This window comes from Gastrolobium bilobum, unplaced genomic scaffold (genome assembly GCF_033153095.1).
Source record: "Gastrolobium bilobum isolate Gb01-03AN ecotype WA unplaced genomic scaffold, APGP_CSIRO_Gbil_v1 utg10532, whole genome shotgun sequence".
Classification (NCBI taxonomy): Eukaryota; Viridiplantae; Streptophyta; class Magnoliopsida; order Fabales; family Fabaceae; genus Gastrolobium; species Gastrolobium bilobum.
In genome coordinates this window covers 103,101-129,144 of record NW_026897440.1, presented here as the reverse complement: position 1 = coordinate 129,144, position 26,044 = coordinate 103,101, and the positions used below count along the sequence as shown (strand labels likewise).

General features: G+C 33.1%; 3 protein-coding genes across 3 annotated transcripts; 1 reads left to right on the top strand and 2 right to left on the bottom strand.

Moving 5' to 3' along the window:
* Nucleotides 1–13,646: 13,646 nt before the first annotated feature.
* LOC133306977 (uncharacterized) lies at nucleotides 13,647–14,693 on the bottom strand. The gene has a single exon (XM_061507396.1). It carries the CDS (start codon nucleotides 14,510–14,512, stop codon nucleotides 13,733–13,735), a length of 780 nt encoding a protein of 259 aa, XP_061363380.1. The 5' UTR covers nucleotides 14,513–14,693; the 3' UTR covers nucleotides 13,647–13,732.
* A 5,269-nt stretch (nucleotides 14,694–19,962) lies between these two features.
* LOC133306980 (basic endochitinase-like) lies at nucleotides 19,963–20,865 on the top strand. Its single transcript, XM_061507399.1, has one exon. The coding sequence runs from the start codon at nucleotides 19,963–19,965 to the stop codon at nucleotides 20,863–20,865; it is 903 nt and encodes a 300-aa protein (XP_061363383.1).
* Nucleotides 20,866–22,210: 1,345 nt separating this feature from the next.
* LOC133306979 (F-box/kelch-repeat protein At3g06240-like) lies at nucleotides 22,211–24,353 on the bottom strand (the record flags this gene model as incomplete). The annotated part of the gene is made up of 4 exons (XM_061507398.1): nucleotides 23,554–24,353; nucleotides 23,300–23,459; nucleotides 22,874–22,960; nucleotides 22,211–22,246 (listed from the first exon to the last, which is right to left on the bottom strand). Coding segments are annotated over exons 1-4 (1,083 nt in total), but the record flags the coding sequence as incomplete, so codon positions are not given.
* Nucleotides 24,354–26,044: the final 1,691 nt, after the last annotated feature.

Sequence of the window (26,044 nt, the reverse complement as noted above, 5' to 3'; positions counted from 1 at the left end):
TTTCCCCACTATGAGATGAATATTGATGTTTCAATTATCATCAAATACTTATTTATTAATTTTATTGGAAAATATTTATTTTCATTATTAGGGTATTAGGGAATACCATATTTCATTTACCTACAAGTTTAACTTGGTTTGGCTCATTATGTCTACATTCACAAATCAAAGGAGATCAAATCTATTACAAAAATATTACCATGTAAAATTTGAACGGAAAAGCAGCCAAACCTCTTCCACTACACTACTCATAATTTCTTATCCTTCGTTCACATACTCCAACCAATTCTTCATATCTCCCAAGAATTTGCTTAACAAGCAAATACCTTTTTACCTTCTTTATGACCTTTAATTATACTTCCTAAATGTATCTCATATGTTGCATATCTCTCGTATCTTATCTTTTTTTTTTATTACAAATTTTAGTATTATAGTTGAATCTAGATAAGAAAATAAAGAATTATCAACATTTTTCGAAATAGGAATTTCGGTCAAATCCAACAATCTCTATCTTAATCCAAATTCCATTATCCATTAACATTTTTCAAAATCTTTAAATCTTCATAATCTCCACCGTTATTGCGAATCATAATAATCAAATCTTCAAAATCATATTGTCAAGCAAATATTTTAATAAAATATCCATGCTTCCACTGTTATTATGTAGAACATATTTTCGAACTCCGTGACAAAAAGACTTTCTACACATACATGCACCGCTATCATAACGAGTACAACATTTTCAATATAACCGTTTCATTGAGTATTCAATGTTAAGATATATTATAATTATGTATTTTATGAAATATATAATTATAATATTAAATTTTTTATTTTTTTTTGTGTTGGTGATAATTTTTTAGGAAAAAAATAATTTTAATATTATAATTATATATTCCCAAACTATATAATTATAGGGAACTGATCCGTTTACAAATTTTTGCAAATTACTCTATGTTCTTCTGGGAAAACATAGAGTAATTTAATGTTCTCCTGAGAGAATATAATGTAATTTGTAAATATAATATGATGATTACACTGGTTATCGAATGTTCGGTCCTGCAATAGTTATAGAATTTGGTGTTTGTCATTTTAAATGATGTAAGTTATGTAATTTTAGGAGAGAGATAAACACAGAAAAATGGAAATCATGGGAGAGAAAAAATGGATAGTTTTTTTAATTTAAAATTCAAATTTTCTGTGTCTATATCTCTCTTAAAATGACATAACTTTCTGTCATTTAAAATGACAAACACTTCTCGCATAGTTATATATTAAATTTTTTTCATAATGAGATATGCCACCTCATCTCATTTTTTCTTTTTTGTTTGGTAAGCAACCACCTCATCTCCATTATTACACGCAAAGGATCGTACCATACTACCATCATCGAGTTTATCGAACTATCGATTTTAATATCACATGTTGGGAAAATACCAAATTCTTTCTAAATGAACTTGATAAATAATTATGATTAAGGACAAGTATCAAATAAACCCCGCACAAATTTATCACGTCTGGGCACAGTGTACCCAATTCCACATATAAGAAGATTAGAGCAAATCTATAAACAGTACAATCAAACTTTTAAAAGAAAATACCACAAACCCTCTAACACTACGATACAACTTTCGTGGAGAAAAAATTGCAAACCCTCTTCTACTACTACTACTACTACCACAATTTATGTGGACAAAATTGTAAACTTCTTAATAGTGCAACTTTTTATAACAATGTTGCAAACCCTTTGTTTTCTTAATATTTTAGAACAAAGTTACAAAATGATAGGATATTCTACTTATTTATTTTCTATGTCTATCTTCTTTACTCATCTCTAATATTGTTAGATTATAATTTCAATTAACTTTCATTCTTTCTATCTTCTATTGAGATTCTACTATAACAATGTTGAAAATAAATAAATAAATAAGATAAATATAAAAAAAATAGACATAATAACATATCCCAAGGAGTTCTTTGCTAAAGTAACTTTTATGAACAAAGCTGCGAACTATCTGTTATAGCCATACTCTCACAATTTCATTTCCATCGTTCTCGTACCTAAACTAATTCATCAATACGATTTTAACCCACAAACTTGCTTATAAGCATCTATATTTTATATGTTTAATTTCTAATTTCTTATTAAAAACAAGCATCTCTCATATTGATTAGATTACTGGGAATTTGGCTAAATCACACATAATTAAGTCTAATTCAATTTAATTTGATTTGAGCACTGTTAAACTTATATGAGCATGGCATGTACCAAAAAAAAAAAAAAAACTTATATGAGCATGGCTCTTCCAACATTATTTTTTCGATTATCAGGACTCGAAGGAAGGACCCTTGGCTGAAGGAGGGTGTGTACAATTGAACCAAGAATTGCCGAAAAAGGAGTAAGTAGTGGTAGCACCATTAAAGCAGAAGGTTCTTTTCATCCACGCCACATTGTGCACAATAAGTCAGGCCTCACTTCTAATAGTTTATTGAAAACCTCCACTCCAATATCAGTTTCAACGCTGTGATTGATTTTGTCCTGTTATGTGTAGAATTTTTAATGAAAACCCACCAAATACATTTCGGAAAAAATAAAAAAAATAAAGCATGGCATGCATTAAAAGAGACACTCTGGCCAAACATTGAAAACGATGTTTCTTATTAGCTTAATTACGAAAATATCTTCAGTATTACAGGAGTATTAAAAATTCAGTACATCATTTATTTAATTTAAAAATAATAATAATATTTTTTATCATTTTATTCTCTGTTATTTTCTCCTAAATCATCACCATTTTTTACTTTTAATAAAGAAATACATACTCCGATAACATCAAAGATGTACTCCTTAATTACAGTACAGCAGATCATCTTATATATTCATACACTTCATCATTTTGCTCGATGAGATTTCAACCTAACATTTATGATCCAAATAAACTAAATCTTATCTACTTTTTACTTCTCGATTCGTCACTTTCACCAGTAATACGAAAATCCAATTTCACAAAATTCTTTCCCGAGAAACTCGTGTAGTTTTGTGGACTTTTAGTGAAGCACAGCTAGATTTTAGGAAAACAAGTTTCGATGCAACATTTGAATATGAGACTAATCTACTTCTAGAATATTGAAGTTCCCCTTTCAGTAAATTCAAATTTACTAATTACTTAAGATACCTGTTTAGGTAAACAACGATAAATGTATAATAAATACCACTCTTATTGTATGCGATTAAAAAAATCCGTATTGAATGCAAAAAAATATATAAAAGAATCCGTATTAAACAGAAAAACTTATATTGTTATGCATAAATGTGAAAAGTTATATATCATTTTGTATGCAACAAATTAAATTTTAGTTGAAAATACTAAATTACATATTTTAAATATAAAAAAGTTACAAAGCTTTTGCGCAAAACATAACAAATTTGTAATTTTTTTTTTTTTTTTTTGATAACAATTTGTAATTTATTTGATACAGACGACATGCTACTTTTATAGTGATTTACCATAATAACCGTTACTATATGTATATTTGAAGGGGAAATTTCACATAATAGTAAAACAGAATTATTATTTTTCCAATAACTATGTACATAATATTATTCATTTTCCCCCTTTTTATTTTTATTTAAAAAAAAAAGCCTCTCAAAGGTAGCACACGTCCATGCAGTAGCGGATTCAGAAAAAAAAAAATTATATGTGCACATTTAAGGGTGCGGGGGCAGTGCCCCCAAAGATTTTTTTTAAAATGTATTAAAAATATATAAATAAGAAAAGAAAATTTTAACTTAACATAAAAAAATTAACAATCAAGAGTCAACAAAGTTGTTACAATAACAAATAAAATAAATATAGTTCACAAAAAAAAATTAAATATAGAAAGTTACTTTTCATTGAGACTTGTCGAATTACTATGAATTTACAATTTTTTATCCTCCTTCAGATCTTAGATAAGATCCCGATTTTAACTGTTGAGATATATAGTCCCACATTGATTGAATGAGAAACTAATATGGCCTTTATAAGGCCTTAGGCACTCCCACCCCTTGAGCTAGCTTTTGGGGTGGTGTATCTCAAGGTTCTTTACATGGTATCAGAGTCTCACCGTCCCCCGCTTTAAAAAGTGGAATAAAAATAAAAAAAAGCACAAAAAGTTAAACCAAAAATGGGCTTGTGCAATTTTCACGCTTCTACCCTAAAGGGCTCTTGCGTGAGGGGGGCGTGTTATAGTCCCACGTTGATTGGATGAGAAATTAATATGGCCTTTATAAGGCCTTGGGCACTCTCACCCCTTGAGCTAGCTTTTGGAGTGGTGTTTCCCAAGGTTCTTTGCATGGTATCAGAGTCTCACCGTCCCCCGCTTTAAAGAGTGGAATTAAAATAAAAAAAGCACAAAAAGGTAAACCAAAAATGGGCCTGTGCAATTTTCACGCTTCTAACCGAAAGGGCTCTTGCGTAAGGGGGCGTGTTATAGTCCCACATTGATTGGATGAGAAACTAATATGTTGGGCACTCTCACTCCTTGAGCTAACTTTTGGGGTGGTGTATCCCAAGGTTCTTTGCAATGGTTAGACTTATGTTTACTTTTTTTTCTTTTCAATCTTCTTATTTTTTTATTTTATTTTTACTTGATCTAAATCACCCACTCCTTAAAAAAAAAACTCAATTTTTTGTGTGTGCAGGCAATAGAGTGAGTCCGCCAGTGCGTCCATGTCGGATGAAAACAACAAGATATGCATTGATATAGGCTTTCACAGTCTTGAAAGGAGTTAGTGGAAGTGAAAAATCGATAAAAGCGACAATTCAATATGGTTCATTTGATTAAATGTTAACCCTTTGTGTGTTTGAGTGTCGGAAAACACGCTAAAGATGAGAGCACATTGAAAGAAAAGTGATGAAACAAGAAATTGGAATTTTCTAAATAAAAAAGTTATCGCACAAATCATAAAGGGGTTTATATATTAATAGAAAATAAAATATTTATAACCATCTACATAATCATCATTTAATTAATTTTAAACTAAGCAAACTCAATTAATTAACCATACCTGTGGTAATACCTTCTCACGCTGGAAGATGCTAGCTCGACGTTCTTATCTCGGGGTAAATTAAATAATAGAATCTATCTCAATCAATCAACACATAATACAACAAATTATGTCATAATTACATCGACTAACAAGAGAAAGAAAATTTATAGCTTTTGTCTCTTTCTTACTGCTTGTATAAATTGTCATGTAATGATATAAGGTATGCGCCATCGTCGTCACCTAAAACGTTAAAATTATTATTATAAATTATTTAAAAAAGCAAAATTAACCATGTATGAGATATGCAACCAAGCAAGCGCATAATTATATATATATAACCGAAGGAAGAAAATAATTGGAAGGGACAAATAAGTTCTCAAACCTGCTACTTACAATCTTCATTTTATTCGATGACAATTGAAGCAATTTTATTAGGTGACTGGATTTTGGTTGTTATTAATGCTGCTTGTTTGAGTCATCCACTTTGACTTTGGCAATGGTGCAAAAAGTGCTTCAGTTGAGGGACATTGACAATGTTACCACCCCTCTAATAAAAAGTTACTAGATTGTCGTGTTGAAAATTTTTTTTGTAAAATTGTCACGTCACAATTTTGCTAGTCTGACAAGTGAAAATAGTCTGGACACGTGTCAGCGTCTGAATGGTCAACTATTTTCGCTGGACTGCCCAGCTAGAATGACAGAATGCTGACACGTGACAAAAATACAGACATCCAGAGAATGCTTGTATTTTTGTCACGTGTTAGCATTCTATCATTATAGCTGGGCAGCCCAACGAGAATGGTCGACTATTCAGACACTGACACGTGTCCTGACCATTCAGACGCTGACACGTGTCCAGACCATTCCCACTTGTCAGACCAGCGGGATTGTAACGTGATATTTTGGCAAAAAAATTTCTTGGCGTGACAATCCGGTAATTTTTTGCTTAAAAAATAGCAATATGGTCAACCCCTTCAATTGATGGGAAGGGGTTCGCATTGGTTAGCTAGCTAGGTAGGTCCTATACAGTGACACGCACTGGTGGACTCACTATGTTACCTGCACATGTAGACACAAAAATTTGAGCTTTTTTTTTTTTTTTTAAAGGGGTGGGTGATTTAGATCAAGTAAAAAGAAAAAAAAAATTAGGAAGATTGAAAAGAAAAAAAGTAAACATAAGCCTAACCATGGTAGTTAAAATCGGGATCTTATCTAAAATCTGAAGGAGGATAAAAAATTGTAGGTTCGTAGTAATTCGACAAGTCTCAATGAAAGGTAACTTTCTATATTTAATTTATTTTTTTGGTGAACTATATTTATTTTCTTTGTTATTGTAACAGCTTTGTTGACATTATTAATTTTTTATTTTAAGTTAAAATTTTCTTTTCTTATTTATATATTTTTTAATACATTTAAAATTTTCTTTAAAAAAAAATCTTCGGGAGCGCTGCCCCCGAAACCCCGCCTTAAATGTGCACACATAATTTTTTTTTTCTGGGTGCGCCACCGGTGACACGGCGAGAATTAACTATTTTATTAAGACAAAACTTTTAAAAGTGAATTTATATTTGAATTAAAGTAGGTAATTTGTTTAGTTTGAGGATTCCCGTTTCAAGAGTAGGTAAAATTTGATTTTGTAGAAGATATATTATTTTTCCAAACAACTAGGAAAGACAAATGTTGTCATCAAAACACCCCTCGTTTTATACCTTTGAGTTGGTGTTTGGTACATGTTTTTTGAGAGGATGCCTAGGTTTCTTAAAGTGGTATTATGTGTTGTCCATGTTTGGTAGGAGAGAATACAAAATTTGTCTACCTATCTTAGTTGCCTAGCCTTTTAGCATTGTGTGGAAAAAGTGACAAAAAATAGTATGCAAGATACCCACTTCTCATGTGGTATTCCATGATATCTGGTTAAATTAGGGATACAGAATGAAGGACCGGACAAATATACCCACTTCACAAGTTTGTATAAAATATTGCCTTCTTCATCATCATTGAAACTGAAGAGCCATGCTGCACAACTATGCTCTATTCTTTTTGGTAATAGCAAGATCAGAGCAGATTCAGTTGCCTCAGAATGCCTAGAGCCCCTTATACCACTGATGCAGTCTGGTTCTGAGACAACAATAGAATCTGGAGTTTGTGCTTTCGAGAGATGGTTGGAAGATGAACATCAGGTAGAGCTTGCAGCAACGTTTAATGTTGTGGATCTCCTTGTCAAGTACAAAGTTCAGTTCCCCTCTTCAATATTGATGTTGTTGCTACAAGAGATAGGCAACAATTGCAACAGTATTTGTGATCAAGGCTTATTTAGTAAATTGAAGATATTTTCCCATCAATTTTTTAGTTACAACCAAACATAGACTTTATAAATCTTACCTAATTTTTTCTAACCAAACAACTTTTTTTACATTTTTCTACCAAACTCTTTTTCCAACCATTTCCCTATCAATTACATTTTCCTAGTATTCAAAAAATTTCTCCTCAACCAAACGTCTCCTCAAAAGGTATATCCAAGTGATTTCATATCCCAGCCAATATAATTATAGATGGCAACTTCGCATGCTTTGCATGGATCGACATTATTGATATTTGTGGGCCATAAGCCGTGGCTAAATCCACATTATTGATACTTGGGGGCCATTAGTCGTAGCTAATTCCATCAAATGATTGTGCTTTCGCAGAGGCATAGTTAGGCTACATGGTTTTACTTTTACTCCTCCAGATTGGACCTGAACCTGTTACCTTTCTATTATATATAGTTATCGGCCTGCGCCCTGATCGGTGCCAATTACTCCACGTGCTGACAGTAAACGAAAACGTGCAACTTATTTTCATGATGCATGGTTCCTTCCAACACAAAATGGTGGGATTAGATGTGATTGCACAAGAAGAAATACAGTTGATATGTACAATCATCAACTCTTGGACGTATTTTAATGGGACAAAATCTCTTCGTGTGATAGGTCTGTGAGTTCCATTTCATTTGATTGGAAAATCATAATAAGAAATGGAAACCATGTATAGATCCATATCAAGGCATATAAAAGTTGAAAACGACCCACTAATAATAAATTGAGATAAACATAAAAGCACATATATAAATGTACAGTGCACTATAAGTTGCGATTAATGTTGAATGTTCCAAGAGGATCCATCAATTGCACGTAGTTTTTCAACAAATTAATAAATTAATTCCAGCGCATATTTTGATGTAAAGGCACAAAATCAGAGAACACTTTCGGTTTTCTAATTAATAAAATTTTGGTGCTCCTATTTATTAGGGAAAGTTCAAATATCTCGTGTGATTTATCTTTGAATCACTTATCCCTATATATATATATATATATATATATATATATATATATAAATTTTTTTTGCATCCAAGTCCCTTATTAATATTGTTAGAGTTTTCAATTAATAGGACTATTATACTCTCTTTTTTTACAAATGTGTCATTTTTCTTTTTCAAACTTTGCAAGGATGTTTTACTTAGGGGTGTGCATGGAGCGGTTCATAATCAGTTTTAACAAAAATCAAACCGAACCGGTTTTAAACGGTTTGGTTTTCAAACTAAACCGTTTTTCTTCAATTAAAACCGGTTTTAATTTTTTAAACCGGTTTGAAATCGGTTTCAAAACCGGTTTATGGTTTATAACCAGTTTTGATTTAAAACCGATTTTAAACCGGTTTTAATTCAAAACCGGTTTTAAATCGATACCGGTTATAAATCATAAACCGGATATCAAGTTCAAAATCGATTTTTTAACAAATTTAAAATCGGTTTTCGATGAATTGTTTTATTTTTATAAGTAGCCGTTTGTTTCTCCCGGTTATAGGTAGTTGACCAACTATTTTTTGCATTAATCTTCATTGTTTTAGAACTCTCCGGATGAAATGATTCTTATAAAAATTGTTTCACGTTGTTTTGAGAGTGATTAGTAGAAGAACAATTGAATTATTTTAAAATTATAAAAAAAATTGTTCTTCATTCTCAAAATAAAAAAAAAATTGTAACTCTTCAAGAAACTCTTCATTCAAGAAAGCAAATAAACTTCAATCATGTCCAGCATGAATGATTTTTGAATAACATGTTGAATATAAAATGTAACTTAGTTAGGCGTTTTTTTTTTCTTTTTTGTAATAAGTTAGGCGTTTTTGTACTGTGTATGTTTCTCACAATATCCAAAACAAAACAGTTAAAATTTAAAGTTTATTGCTATCGCTGTGCTAAAACAACTGAAAATTATAACCTAAACTAGGAACAGTGACCATTGTGCCACTGTTCCCACTGTTATTTACCTAAATGTCACGCAAAGAAACAATTTTACCAAAAGTTCGCCTGGAGATGTAGCGACCTCGTGATGCTGAACTGTCAGCTTCCTGGTGGTGTCAGAGTTCGCGACTGACGCAGGCGACCTCTGTTGCAATTAATGCCTGACCAGCCAGGCCACGTGGCGTGCATGCAAGAGAGGTCGCTGCCCACGCAGGCGACCTGTGCCCAACGGTTACTTTTTCCCCCTATATAAACCCCCCCTTCCCCCCTTCCCATCCGCGTCCCCCCTCCCCATTTTCTTTCTCTCTCTCTCTCTCTCTCTCTCTGTCTTAATTTTCTTGCTCTCTCATTTGGTCTTTTTGTCTTCATTTGAGGTTAGTGATGTATAATTTGATTAATTTTTATTCTTTTTTTATTGTTAGTTAGTTGTTGTTTAATATATTATATGTAACATAAAATATTAGGTTAGATGACATTTTAATTGTTTTATTATTTTAATTAGTTTAATATTAGTAGTTTAGTAATTACATTTTAATGTTAGTAGTTAAATAACATATTGTTTAATTAATGTATGTAATAAATTGTTTTATATGTGTTATTCATTTATAGGTTTTAGAAGAAGATAACTTTTATGATTAATGTTATGACACATTAGGTTAGATGACATATTATTTATTTTATTATTTGAATTATTCTAATATTAATAGTTTAGTAATTGCATGTTAATTTAAGTAGTTAAATATTTTATAGCTTAATTAATCTATTTAATTTAATTGTTTTATTATTTTAATTAGTTTTAGTAGTGGTGGGTCATGCGCACCAATAATACCCGGTGATGGAATCGGTTCAACCAAAGCAGTGGACGTTTCCAACTCGAAATCACCATCAACGTCTGTATCCGACGAGTCACTGTCAGAGACTAGACCTTCATCAACCTCCTCCTCGGAACTATCAGTATGCCCCGATGGATCATCTACTTCATTGGCATGAATCACATCTAAAGGTTGTGTTATTGGGGGAGATGATGGTGGGGGTGACACATTCATATCTTCTGCATCTACTTCCGGCGCTTTGTTAATGTCTATGGAGTGATTGGTAGGGATGAAACATTGAGTGTTTGCCTCTCCACCGTTGTTTAGTTCCGCATATAACTCGATGTATGAGGACTCTCCATGCTGTCGAAATGCATCAACTACTAGTGACACATCTTCATCCTCAACCACCTCCACAGCAACCCATTGCACGGGGTTACCAGAAGCACATCTAACAATCAGTCGAGACAAGGATTGACCTCGTTGTAATCTAAACTTCTTGTATATTATTTTCTTGAGCTCATTATATTTGTAACGCGGACTCATGCAGAAGATCTTCGTATCTCCTTCAAACACTTGACCGTTCGGTCCAAAATATCCTCTCCCATTGTAATATAGAAGGCATATTACATCATTGTTATTCTCACTCATTATGTACTGAAATAGAATTCACACACAGAAATGGAAATTTCATTTTAAGAAAATGAACGAGAATGAATGACTGATCGAGGAAGGGGGTCTAAATATAACACTGAGTTCGCTTTATGGCCTAGCGACCTGTAACTGTCGGCAAGTAGTTTGCTGACCAAGGCGACATACTTCTAGGGAACTGCCACGTGGCACCTAGGTCGCCTTGGCCCCCAGCGAACTTGGTTGGGGTCAGACACGTGCCATCTAGGTCGCTTGCATAGGCAGCGAACTCAAAATACGTTGCAGGCTTTATTGCACCCAAGTTCGTTACTGACACAAGCGAACTTGAGCACCACCAGCTTACTGACACATCATCATGCCTAGTTTGCTACTACTCCCAGCGAACTAGCCCGCGTGGCAGTTTGGGAAAAAAGTTCAGGTGCGTGGCATTTAGGTAAATAACAGTGGGAACAGTGGCACAATGGTCACTGTTCCCCTAAACTAATAGGTATTTGAAGGTTCATGACAGATTGGTAGGGTCTATATCATTCGACATTGCAACTGGAAATGATGTTTGGGCCTTTATGTGACTCAGATTGTTTGGAAGTTTGAGTCAATTGATGAATATAATAGGTATGATAAAAGATAATATTATTTGTTATTTAATTATAGAGCGGTTTGATTATAGATAATCATGGATAACCAATTATTTTTATGGTTTAGTAAATAACCGGTTTATAAAATAAAATGCAGTTTTATATGAAACCGGTTTTTAAAAATAACCGATTTTTAAAATGTAGAGCAGTTTGGTTATGGATCAGTTTGGTTCTTTTGGATATTTTGAACACCCTTAATTTTACCATACAAAATTTCTCCAGTTTAAAATAAAATTTGTGAAATTTTCGTGTTAAGCTAATGAATTTTCAGACAAAATTTAATGCAAATATTTTATGCATAAAATTTCAAGCTATTAAACCAGAATTTTGTGCCAAAAAATAATGACTCAACTACACACCTATACTAAATCAAGGTTAAGATTGAAGCTTTCAGATTGACGGGCTTGATTTTATTTGTTAGAGCTTATAAAAAATTTTGCCAAAGATTTTTTTATGAGAAAAGGGAATATATGCCCAAAAAAAATTGAAAATAATTATCTTTAATCACCAGATAAAAATGAATATAGAAATTTAAATATGTACTTTATTTAAAAAAATAAATAAATTTATAGTTGCATTATAAACAATTTTTTTTTTTATAGTTGTGTGTTGTAGAGTGCACTAGTTATACTGTTAATTGTATCTTTATGTGATTGATTAGTATTTTATAGAGTAAATGTCAATTAAAGTTATTGAAGCATAATTTTGTGCCAAAAAATAATGGCTCAACTATACAAGTTTGGCTTTTAATGGCTTGATTGGTTATTTTTCTCATTATCTTGTTATAGGAACTTCCCAAATTTTGTGTGAAATTAAAAAAAAAAATTATATGGTAAGACACATTTGCAAAGCTCGGGAAGAAAATGACATAGTTGAAGCATATCTTTATAAGAAGGATAAAATAATTATATTAATTCGAAACTGTAACAATATTACGGAGAGACTTGGATAAAAAATATAGGGGGTTACATGATAGAAAAGTTGTACAGGAGAGTATATGATTCAAAGACATACCATAATGGTATTTAAACTTTTCTTTATTTAATATTGTGACTCTTCAAATGCAAAATGTAAGAGAAAAAAGCTAATAGGAACACTTTTTTTATAAAATAAATAAATCTAAAAGTATTACTTTTCATTTTCTTAGGAAAATATCATATATATATATATATATATATATATATATATATATATATATTGTGATTAAGCTATATTAATTTGGACTAGTTTACTAACATATACAGATTCATTTGTGTCTAACAATGCTTCATGCCCTTGCATCTCCATTGCCTAACCTAAATGGAATTCGAACCAGAATACCTTGTATCCCACTTGTTATATTGTGAAATTCAAATAGAACTGCTGTTACATTTGGTTCGAGGTTACGTTTCCCTTTCATGGGTTATAGACTTATAGTTTTTACTTTTTCGAGATAAGATTAGAGAAACCCCATATTCTTGTCTTTTCCAAGTTAACTGCCATAGGCTAAGAAAGATATTGGTGGTCGGTTCCAAAATATTGTCAGCTGTAACGATCACATCATATGAAAAATAAATAAATAATTATATTATCCTTATTTTTATGATTATTTCTTTCTATATATATATATATATTTTGAGAAAAATATCTACATCCATTGCATCAAAAATTTATTCATATAGTTCAGTACTTGTTTCTAAGTACTGACTGTTGACCACAAAAATAAAAAACAAAAAACAAAAAATAGATTCAAAATTGACCCAAAATATTGACCCTTTGGAAAAGGCCGAACCCTATTGCTGGGCACAGCACATTTACTAACCAAGATTTGTTTCTTGGCTATGGTACCAACCAAATCAATGAGCAGCAGACTTTTAACTTCAATTATGTAATTGAGATCAAGTGAGATGGATTTATGAATGAGGAATAATTGTCCATATACTCATCATGTAGCTTCAATTTTCAATGACCAACAGCAGTAGAATCGGTTAGATGTTACCAAAAAACTTCATCGTTCTCATCCTCAGTTGTATAATGATATAAAAATAAAATATATTAAAGTAATGATCTCTAAAAGAATTTATTTTGTTCTAAATTTTATATATTTTTGAGAGTTTGAATTGAAAGGCAATAGCTGAAAAATTAAAAAAAGAAAAAAACAGAGTGTAGGACATGTGGGAGGAGTGACCTGAGTAGATAGTGTCTCAGACTAAAAAACTAGAAAAAGAAAAAAGAGAGAGAGAGAAGGAACGGTGAAGAAAGATCTCTATCGTTCAATGGAGAAGACGAGAATGTGAATGAATGGTGGATTAGGTTGAGATAATAGTGGTAGTTCGTTCCTTTATTACCTTTCCATATTGGGGTTACTTGTACTGAGGTGGTGGACACTCCTCTCGGCAACCAAGCAGCACAACAATCCCGAAGCCGTTAACCCTTTCCTTCCCGCCAATTCCCTCACTCCGTTCCATTCTTTCAACGCCGTCGTTCTGGGCGACGACGAAGATGACGTCGTCGAAGACTCCGCCTCGTCCACTGACTCCGTGCAAGAATTCTCACAAGATTCGCTCGAAACGTCGTCCGCCACGTCTGCGTGCTCCGCTTTCGGTTCCGGCGTCTTTCTCCTGCGGTTTCTAATCTTCTCTCCCATGAGGTCACGGTACCCGATCGCCGATATCTTATCCAGCGCCGGGAAATCGGAGCCTTCTATCACCATGGCGCCGATGTTCATCACGCCGTGGAACCTCCCCGACGACCGGCGAATCTGAAAGGCGCTGAAGCAGGGGGTTATGGCGGCGTCTGCGTCGGAGGAGAGGATGTTGCTGATCAGAAACCTAACGGTGCCGACGAGGTGGTCGCGGAAGGTTCCGACGGCGTAGATGGCGACGCAAACGCCGGCAGTATCGCTGGCGAGGAACTCCGGCGTGACGCGGAAGAGGAACTTGTCGTTCCAGGTAGGGTTCTGGCCTCCGATTTTGTCGACTCGGGTTCGGAGCTTGATGGAGGAGTCGATCCATATGATGGAGTAGGTTTGGAGCCTTCGCCGGGGAGATGAAGGAGGCTTCAGGCCTTGTGCTGAGATCAAGTTGATCTCCAATATTTGCTGCGTCTTCGCCGGCGACGGCATTGCTCTTTCTCTGTCTCTGTCTTTCTCTTTCTCTCTCTCTCTGTAGAATCCTACCACGCCATCTTTATTCTTTCTTCAATCTCCGGCAAGATCAACGGGCATGATGGACCAAGAAAGAATCAACGGTTGTGATTCCGGCGGTAGAAACAGGTGGCTAATAACTGTTGAGAGAGAAAGAGAATGAAAGAGAACGTGGTTGTTTCACAGATAATAACTGTGGGACCTACCTATATATTTATTGGAATTTATTTTGTAGTAGTTAGGCTGCAAACGTAAATTTAGCTGTAAACAACTAAACTAGGGCTTGGATGAGGCCATAAGTTAAAGGCCGCACTATTGCTAGTTAATAACTGGATGTACGGCCAACAAACCCTTTTATACAGCTAATATACAGATAAGTATAATGTAATTAAAGGTTAATTTTATGAAAAAGTAATTCTCGTGTTACCGAAGATAAAATTATTTTCAATGAGCTCAAAATAATGTCGTTTTGAGTTATAAGATTAAAAAATTATAATGATAAAGACTAATATAATTCTGTAATATATTATATTTACAAAAACACCTTAATTTCTACCCTTATATAACGTTATTTTATACTCACCGAAAATAACTTATCTCCGTTAAATAATTAATGAAACGCATTTTTATTTTGCACTTTAGGTAATTTTATCACAAGTCGTCTAACATCAGTTCTGTTTAGTTTTGTAGCTGGTTGTTCTTGAGTCTTGAAGAACACATTGGTCGCTCGACTTTCTTGATGGGCATTTATCATCAAGTTACGGTTTCTCGAAATAATCCAAAGCATCATACAAGTTCAAGTTCTTAACTTGACCATTGTTAGGCACCCAATAAAAAGGTGCGTCTATTGGGATTAGCATTGTCCGAACCGAAGCGTTTCATTCAGCTGTTGCACCAACACCTTTTAGCAACCAAGCCTCAAAACTCTCTTGTTTGACGCGTCCTTATCTCTTGTATATTTCAGAAGTTTAGAACATTAACATTAGTCATGTGTACTTTAATGTGAAGGTGCAAAAAGGAAAATGGGTATAATCATATACAATAAGATGATATTACCTATAGAAAAATGGGATTAAACGATAAAAGCAAAGTGGAATTCAACTAATTTTACTAATATGTTTCCTTAATGACTTTCTCTGTAACATCCAAAGCACATGTATATGTGGAGTCATGTTCATTTGTTCTGATTTATTTTCTAACGTCTTCACAAGTATTAAAATTTGATGAGGGAGATTTGAATACATAAAATGTCTCTTCATTTTGATATCGATTTGGACTTCCCTCTTACGAACTTGTAAGTGATTATTGTTGCAACATGTAAGAAGGCCGAAAAAGAACATTGCTTAGTGAAGAGAGAAATGTGGTCATCTCGCATAACTTGAAGATCTCTCAACTATATGTATATATTACCATCTGTTCAGATAATTGGGGTTATGCGACATTAGCTGCTCATAACACCCTAACCCCCCATATGAAACAATGACGATAATTGGGGTTATGCGACATTAGCTACTCATAACACCCTAACCCCCCATATGAAACAATGACTAGAGGACAGATATCTATATGCCGCAACAGCTACAAAGGTTTAAATTGACTACATGCATCTTGTTAGAGAATAATATAAATTATTCAAAAGATTCTCACCCAACAAATTAAGCATTTAGGTTAAATTGATTTTTTTTACATTATATCAAAGTATCAATAACTACGAGATCACGAGTTCGATCGTCATTCCCTTTACTTTCTATTGGAATTAAATAAAAAACAAGGTAAACTAAAAATTGGGCATGTGCAATATTCACGCTTCAAGTTCAAATGACTTTTGCATGAGGAGATATGTTAAAGAATAATATAAATCATTAAAAAGGTCATCATCCAACATCTTAAGCTTTTGGATTGAATTTGTTCTTTATCGCACCAAAATTAATCTAAGAAGGTTGCCACTATCCACCAATAGGAATCATATTAATGTTGCATAAGCAAACATTCATCTACAATAAATACAAAGTCATTAAGTCCAGGTATAACCATCTTCTCATCAACACTTGAACTCTTATAGCCTGTTTGGTAGAGGTGTTTTTTTAGAATGATAAATCTCACTTGAGATTATAGTATATCTATGTTTGGTAGAGGAAATTCAAAAATTTCGCCATGATTCCCAAACGCCCAGCATTTTGATTATAGTGCAAATTTGTGGTCAAAATACCACCAAGAAATACCACAAAGTATGTGGTATTTCCACAATCTAGTTTCTTGGATAAATTTTTCTGAATTTTTGGGACTATTCTACCCTTTTGTTGCATCGTGCCATGTTGGCGCAGATCTACAAGTTGCACAGCTTACCAAGTAATGGTGGCAAATTGATACCTCCAATCTGAGTTCCCGTATGACACTGGATGGATAGATGCTTGCTTTAAAATTCTAGGGTGTATTTGTTGACCGACCAATCAAGAGAGAGATGTCTGCCTAACAATCACCGGGTCGGAGAGGTGGTCAGTGGCTACGAACAGAGAGCGTGCACAGATATGAAAATAGACGACTAAACACAACAACAAATTTAAAGTTTTGATAAAATAGAGAGACAGAAAGTGAGTAAAATGACCTCAAAAGTATCGTCCCTCAGGGTTAATTTCATAAATTAGATATATATTGTTGAAAATGATATGGGGAGCCCAAAACCCTTTGCAAGAGATACATCCATAGGTCAAGCGATAAACCAAATAGGTGGGCTGACACCACATCTCAACCCAAAATCTTAAGACTGTAGGTTTATGAGTCTTTTGCACTTATATGGTCATCACTTGGTCTATGTCTAGTCGATGTGGTACTTCTTTATAACTCATACTTGAATACTTCCAACATATATTTCCGTCAATATTTTATTATCAACCAAACATAGCATTTATAAAATCAACCCAATAGTCCCAGATATAATTTTATCAACCAAACAATTTTTTTGTAACATTTCCGAAAAACTGCCTTTCCCATCATAATTTAAGAAATCAGGTTTCTCAGATTAAAAAAACTTTCTTTTCTACCAAACACCTCTTATAGACTTCAGCATTGAAATGTCTTACAGAAATCCCTAGTCTCCTCTAAACTACTAGTAACAGCTCAAGAATCTTGCCAACTATACAAGCATCTGACAGACAACACATCAACCCAAATACCTGAGTCAACCCATTAGTTATATTGCACTAATCAGATATAAAAGTGCTTGGCGTAAGAAAATTTAAATGTCATATTCAACTTCACAAAATAGAATATAGATGGAATAACTTATTTCTAGCCATACTCAATTAATCGAGACATATTTGTTTGTTTCTTATAGCATTTAAAACGCATACGAGAGATATAAGATTGAATGGTCAATAATAGTTCGTTTCAACTCCAATGCCTTTACCCGTTATGTTTCCTCTCTCTGACTTACTTATACCATGACTTTGTGCCTGGTTTTATAATAAGTTGGCCTCTTTCCATCAAAAAATAATTTCCCATCATTTTAGCAAAAATACTGAATCTTCAATATTACGGTAGTATTGAAAATATTTTCCTATCGGCGATGCTTAAACTAAAAAAATTTCTTACTAAGCAATTCAATATGTACCAAAAGAAATCTGCTTGCCAATTACAAAAGATTTAAGCGGGAGGAATAGGTAAGCCTTGCCCATCAATTCAATTTGGGCCAAATGAAATTCAAAGAGTACAGAGTAATCGAGAATTTGAGATCGATGTTTTGAACAATATACGCGTCACTCAACTCGTGTTTCCTAATCCAATTGGCCGAATCGGTCCTGAGTCACACATGTATAATGAGATTACTTTTGATTTTTTTTTTTTCAAAATAAAATTAAAACCAAACATGCTAGTGTGCTACCCTTGCGGTATGTAACTGAATATTCTCTTTAAGTCTAGGCAAGCATATTCAGCATATAGAAACGGAGAGGAGAGGACGAACATTATCCTTTTGTTCTCGAATCTTGTATCTTATTTTTCTTTCTACATTTTTTCGGTATCCTTGCGAGACGAGTTTACTTAAATATAATTATCATAATTGTCGAGTCACGGATTCCCAGTTATTTTTTTTTATCGTAATGCATTTAATAGAATGATGAATCATAAGAATTTTTTTGGTGATAATAGAAGAATACCTAACGATAGTTTTTATTTTTAATATTATATATACGGGAAGGGTTATGTTTTCGAATTTTTTATTTACAAACTCAACTATGTATTTTAAGGAGTATAAATACTTGAATGTGTATATCTAGAAATATATATATGAGTTTGTAAAAATTTGTAAATAAAATAATTATAAATATAACTTGTTCTATATATATTTTTAATTAAATAAATTAAATATTTCGATGTGAAAATATTATTTTACTAAAAGAATGATAGGATATAAAATAAATATATAAACAAAAATAGGACAAGAAATGTAGCAGATTCGTATGACAAGCACTTTGGGGAGAAGGTATTTTGTGGGCCTGGACCATGTGGTCCTTTCTCAAAATAGAAAAAAAAAAGGACAAAGGGAAAAAAATCAAAAAAAAAAAGGGATAGAAATGGAAGAAAAATTTTCATTTATAGAAAAAAGACCACGGAATAAGTGATGGACATGAAGCATGCCAGAGTTTAGCATCTAAGCGATGGACATGGTTTCGGATTTAATTTAATTTTTTTTTTTTGGTTAAAATACGGTGCCCAGTGCCCAACCACGTATCTTTTTTATTTTTGGCTGAATAGGCATTCTCTGGGTTTTAATGAGGATGAAACCTTGTCTTTATTTGGAATATAAACTTAAAATTTGACTAAACGGAATTTATACGCGTCTTTCTGTCTCCAGAAATGTAGTAATTATAAAAATCTAAAGCAGTAGAACATAGAGTGAACTCTTTGCAAGCCAGGAAAGAAGGGTAGGGTTATTTTCAGGACTTGAATTATTGTTTCTAATATTTGATATAAAATAAAGTATTTCCAAAAATTGAGCTTAAAAAAATAAAATCAGTTAGGGTATTATCTGAAAAACAGTATTTGCACAGAACAGATTCCATGTAACGAAAGAGTTAGACATGAGCATTAGTTTAACAATAACGTACTTGTTTTGCTCTTGGAGTTGGTCTTCAGTCACGCCAGACACATGTTGGTTGAGCTAATTACGCAAACCTAACTGAGTTTAATATTTTTATAAATACAATACCCATTAAATTAGTGTTGTAACTTATAATAAATATATGTACTTATTTGAAAAATTAAACACGACTTAGTTTAAAATTGAAATATTAAATTAATAATCAATTTATATAAATTCATTTCACAATAACTGCATAGACTGCATGTTACATTAGGTTTAATAAAAATTTTCGTGAGGCTCTATAAATTGGTTCCTAACTCGGTTAGTACTCAAGACAACAAAGATTGCAATGGGGAATGAAACAGGTTACCCTTCAATTATATTTGTCATGATTTTTCTTGCCTTGGTTTCTAGTACAAATGCAGGAGACATTGTGGTTTACTGGGGCCAAAACGAGAGAGAGGGCTCATTGACAGAAACATGTAACTCTGGACTATACACCATTGTAAACATAGCATTTCTATCAAAATTTGGCAGTGGTCGTCAACCTCTACTCGACCTATCAGGTCATTGTAACCCAGCATCAAATGGTTGCAAAGACGTGAGCAAAGACATCAAGAATTGTCAGAAGAAGGGGATCAAGGTGATGCTCTCAATTGGAGGTGGCAAGCCAGGGTACTCTCTATCATCAACTGAAGATGCTAGAAATGTAGCAGATTACATATGGAACAACTTCTTGGGAGGAAAATCACCAAGCTCAAGACCATTTGGTAATGCTGTGTTGGATGGCATAGATTTCGACATTGAACTTGGTGGTGGTGAAGCCCACTATGCTGATCTTGCAAGGAGACTCTTTCAGCTTAGCAGAGGGGGAAGAAAATTGCACTTAACCGCTGCACCTCAGTGTCCTTTCCCTGATCAACACCTTAATGGGGCATTATCAACAGGGCTATTTGACTATGTTTGGATACAGTTTTACAACAATGGTCCTTGTCAATTTGACTCTCGCAACCCCAGCAGGTTTCAGAATTCATGGTATCAGTGGACAACGTCAATAAGGGCACGCAAGATTTATGTTGGACTTCCAGTTTCAACATCATCTGCTGGTAGTGGCTATGTACCAACTCAAATGCTCATGAATCAAGTGTTGCCTTTTGTCAAAAGATCACGCAGGTATGGAGGAGTAATGCTATGGGAAAGGTTCGGTGACAAGCAAACTGGATTTGCTAGCAAAATCGCAGGCACAACTTGAGATTTAATTTCCTTCACTTGTGGTCGAGCTTTAACGAGTTCAATGCAAGTTCTTGTAATAAAGTTTGGTGTCAAGTTAATAAACTTTTGCTTCAATTAAATGATCTCTGTTTGAGATGGCAACTCTAGTATGGATTAATAAAGAGGTACAACGTTGTGGATCTTCTAATTATATAACTTCTCAAAAAAAAAAATCCTCATCGGTACTCTCAAAATATTTCTTTCTCGACTCCCGGCTGTTGAATGTTGATTCACATATTGTAAATTAGTAACCATATGATTTTGTGTAGTATGTAAAATTATAATGCAGATGTTTCAATTTCATCTTAGAAAAATGGTATTTTGACATGAATTACAGTTCTTTTTTAAGTTTTACTTTTTGATGGACATAAAACTTTCTTTTAGTATTATGTTATCTTGGATTTTGAAAGTTAGGTTGTATTTTGGTTTCTCTATATATTTTTTTAAAAATAAATTAAGTTCTTAATTATTGGAATTTTGGTTATTATATAATTAAAGGAAAAATATTTGTCTTTTTAGATTTTGTTTGGAGGGAAGGGAAAGGAAAAAAAATAGTTTTGGTAAATTTTTTTCTTATTAATGAGTTTAAAAAAAATGAGGAGAGAGAATTGAAGATTTTTGCAAAATCCTTCAAAACTTTTGTTATTCTCAAAATTAAAATTTCTCCAATTTGAAAATAAATTTTTGGTACATACATCTTTCCAAAAGCAAAAACTTTTTCATTGTGGCAGGTATTTCTTTTTTAAAGTGGTGATTTTTTTTTTTTCAAATTTAGAAAAAGATATACTGAATTGGGTATATTTCACGTACCAAAGATTTGTTCCCAATTTGGGAGTTTTAAAAGGTAAAATATTTTAATTTAATTATTGGGAAAAATGTTTCTGCAGTTAATGCAGATAAGTTATCTGCATTTATTCCCAAAATGACGTCGTTTTGGTATTGAAATCTTAAAAAATTATAAATATAAAGACTATTATAACCCTGAAATAAATTAAAATTACAAAAACACCATGATTTCTGCCCAAAACGACGTCGTATTGGGCTTACTGCAGATAACTTATCTGCAATAACTGCAGAAAAGCCAACCCTTAATTATTTACCCTTGTTATTAAAATCAAAACCCTCTCTCTCTCTTCCTAATTTCCTCTTTCTTTTCTAATTATTCTGAATGTGCACACAAGGTTCGTTGACATTAAACTTAGAAACTTTTCTATCTCTTTTTCTATTCTTTCTCGGTATCAAACACATGATTACGGCTTTGCTTCTATGCTTGGTCTCTTTGATATTGTGTTATTCTAACACATTTTTTTTAACAAATTTTTGCACAAATAAATATTTCGGAGCTCTTTTTTTTTTCTTTTCTGATTTGATTGCTCAATGTTAGCAAATGGGGGAAGCAACATCGAAGTGGATTAACCCAACATTGCGTGGAAAAAGGTTTGATTTTCGGAGCTTGTTCTTGCTATGCTTATTTGGTGCTTGTTTTCGGTAGTTGCTTTTTTTTGTTGTACAAAATGGGTTTTATTTTAAGGAAATACTTTTTTTATATTGTAGGAAAATAGTTATCTCATGTTGTAGAAATAAAATTGTAAGTGAGACCCACAGATGAGAAGAGAGAGAAAAAAAGAGTGGTGGGACCCACTCCTTTTTTGTATGTGTAGAAAAATTGTTTCTCTCATGTAAAATAAGATAAATATAACACTTTATTTTATTGGTTTGTTAATCTCTTTTATTGTTAATCTCTTTTAAATCATGTAAATTGGCTCATTGATGTGATACCTGAGTGTGTGTGCCCATAAAGTCTGAATGACAAATTGTTTGATATATGGTTTGAATCATGTAGTGTTTAAAGTATTTGGACCAGTCATAGAACAGTTGTTTAAAGTTGTCTTTACAAGTTCGCATGAAATTGAGAGACATCACGTTATATTATAGAAAATTAATGGCCCCTAAATACATTGAAGTAACTAAGTCTTGAAGCTGCAAACGGAAGTGATGGGAAGAAAAGAACTACATACATTGGAATAACATTGAGAAGAAATAAGATCAATATTGCAAAGAGCATGTATTGACAACTAATTATAATATGTGACACAATCAAACCTTGCTGAAACTATCATCAAAACGGACACTAATTCTGCACTGGCATGGCATTTCAGACGAGTATACGTACGATTGACCACTCAAATAGCCTTTGTTTATTTAGAAGAAGCAAGACATTGATTATTTTCCCTAAGCATAGGTAAACTCGATCCACCACCAAAGCTCATCATTAATTCCTTATAATTGCATAATTAAAGTTATGGATGACTGAAATGGTCAAAAGGACTGGAGAACATTACTTACCCTAATTCTTCTTGTCTGTTTTTGTTGGTTGTGTTTCCATGTTTTCACAACAGTCACCGGGGAGTGACAGTAGACTCTCTGTATAGAAAGCTAGCCCGAAACCAATCCAGACGATCATATTTTCTGTGAATTTCAAGCAATTCTCCTTTATCATTAAATTTCATCAAATTGGCATCATTTAATGCAACAAGTTCACCACCTTTGGTGGAGCAAACGAGTCTGGGTTCCCTGTCATGAGGAATCTCAAACATAGTCCAAGATGAATGCACTTTATATTCTTTCATAAACCACACCTGAATTTTGTGTAAACCCCTCCCTGTACCAAAAACTGAGACATCCACCAGTGATTATCAAATCCCGACCAGACAAATAGCCGAACTTGAAATCACCATCTGGAAGAGATATAGCTGATAGTTGTTTTTCAGTCAAATCAAAGACAATAATAACTCCTGGATCACTTCCATGATGAGGGAAAATCAACCAATGAATAGCCCCGTTAATGAACAATCCATGCAACTTGTAGTAACCCGTATGGGGAATATGGGAAAGCTGGATTTTTTTCCATGAATTGGTTTTCAAAGAGAAAAGCATCATGTGGTTTCCCTCCTCATTCTGGGATACAACAACTACCAAGTAATCATCAGTGGACGGGTCATGCCCAAAACCAATTAGAAGCGTATAAATATTGGATTTACGTATCTTTCGTATAAGATGAGAGAATGACAGTGACAGCGGTCTGTGAACACCATTTGATGGATTCCATACATAGAGATTTGACGAAAACACCGAGAAAAGAACAAACCCTCTGCAGGAACCAAAAACTTCAAAAATACAACAAGAAACATCAAACTTTGGAAGGGGGTGAATGAGGCTCACAACAGCAGATTCATCGTGAAACGGCACGTCAACATCGATGGATTGAGCTTCGGAATCAGAATATGATATTGGGAAGAGAAGTCTGTGGGACGGAGCAGCAGATAGTTCAAAATGCGATTTTGCAAAAGAGGGATCAGAAATAAGAGAAAGCCATTGCTTACATACACATTTGAATCGAAGAAGAGATTTCACAGGTGACCTCAACAGGATTTCCTGCACCATCTCCTCAGGGATGTTACTCTCCATGCACTGTTTTTTCTACTCAACAACACAGAATTAGCGTTAGGGTTTCTGTCAAAATAATTGTAATGGATTGTATTTTTCTAGCAACGTGTACTTAAATATGGAGAAATAAGAAAACCACTTAATTATAGGGATTTATTCTGATTGACAAAATAAATTAAAACAATCTTATTTGATCTCAACATATATTTCCTCAAATATAATTATATTTTAAGATTTTCCACGGATTTCGTGAAACAAAATTGCGGCTTCCACAATCTCATATATATTCAATAGGTTTGTAGACCAAAATATCATTTTATTAAATAAATTTAACAATATGCTACTTTCAACTTTCAAGACTCTATATTTAGATTTCAAAAAGCGGGAAAATAAATTTGATATTATTGACAATAAAAAAGTAATCATATTATTAATAACAAATAAATAAATAATTTTGAAAAAACTCCATTATTTTTTTAACAGTTACGAAAAAAAATAAAAAAAATATTATTATTATTACTATCAAATATAAATTTGATATTTTTTTAATTTATAGAGATTTTAAAATATCACTATATTATTATTTCGTTATTATAACTTTGAATTTTTCCTTTTTTATTTACCAAAAAAAGGTACATTGAATTTTTTGGACAAAAAGATTAAGAAAAAAACGTTTGTCGTTTGTGGGTTTGATGAGGCTGCCGGTGCGCCGGAGCTGAGCAAGTACGTGAATCAAGGGGCGGCGGGGCATGGTGGGCACACGCCGGAGATGGAGAGAGAGTTGCATGGGGTGAAGGCGAACATGTGGAGCGGACCAGAGGCTTCTATCCTGCACATCCTTATCCTACGCATCATCACCCCTTGCCATACCAACCTCACTCTTTTCATGCTTGTCTCTATCTTGAAAATACTTCATCTCATCTCATTTACATTCATTTTTTTTCTTAAAAAAAAAAACCTTATCCTTTTTCTTTTTTTTGTGTGTTTTCATGCTTTCTATAATTACTAGTGTTTTTCTCTTCTCTGTTAAAAAACAATAGTAATAATTATAGTGATGGAGCGGAAGTATCTGAAAGGTAACTTCTTATTAGTTGGGAGAATGTGGGTTATGTTTTTGAAGGAAAGAGTATACTATCTGTTCAGAATGCTGAAAACCTGAAACAATCTGGTCTTGCGTGAAGCATGCGCGCTGGTTTTCATTGAGTTTAATGTGGTAAAAAATAAAATTTAAATTTTTAACGAAATTTTTGCAGGTCTTTTGAATTTGTTTCCTTCAGTGGTTGTTGTCCTTATTTAATGGAAATTTGAATGCATTTTCTATAGATTGGGTTACAATTTTTATGGGATTTTGAGGGTTTGATTAACTGCAAAAGTATAATAGTTGCAGTGGGGGTATTATTCAACCCATTTCCATTTCAACTCAGCTTTCGTTAAAGTTAATTTGTTTTTTCACATTGTAATCGATTATGTATTTAATTTAATCAATTACATATTATTTAATCGATTACATATTTACTTTAATCGATTAAAATAGGGCAATTTGGTCTATAATTTTGAACCAGGGACATAATGGTTATTTTTTATTTAATAAGGGATATAATGGTCAAAATGTCAATATAACTTTGTGTTATTCTTTTTACCAATTTTTTTTTTTGTGATATTTTAGATATTAACCGTTAATTTTTGTCAATCAATGGTTATAATTATTGTAA

Bases quoted from the DNA above. Each gene is read 5' to 3' on its own strand.
- LOC133306980 (XM_061507399.1), top strand. From the start codon at position 19,963: ATGGGGAATGAAACAGGTTACCCTTCAATTATATTTGTCATGATTTTT.
- LOC133306977 (XM_061507396.1), bottom strand. From the start codon at position 14,512: ATGCCGTCGCCGGCGAAGACGCAGCAAATATTGGAGATCAACTTGATC.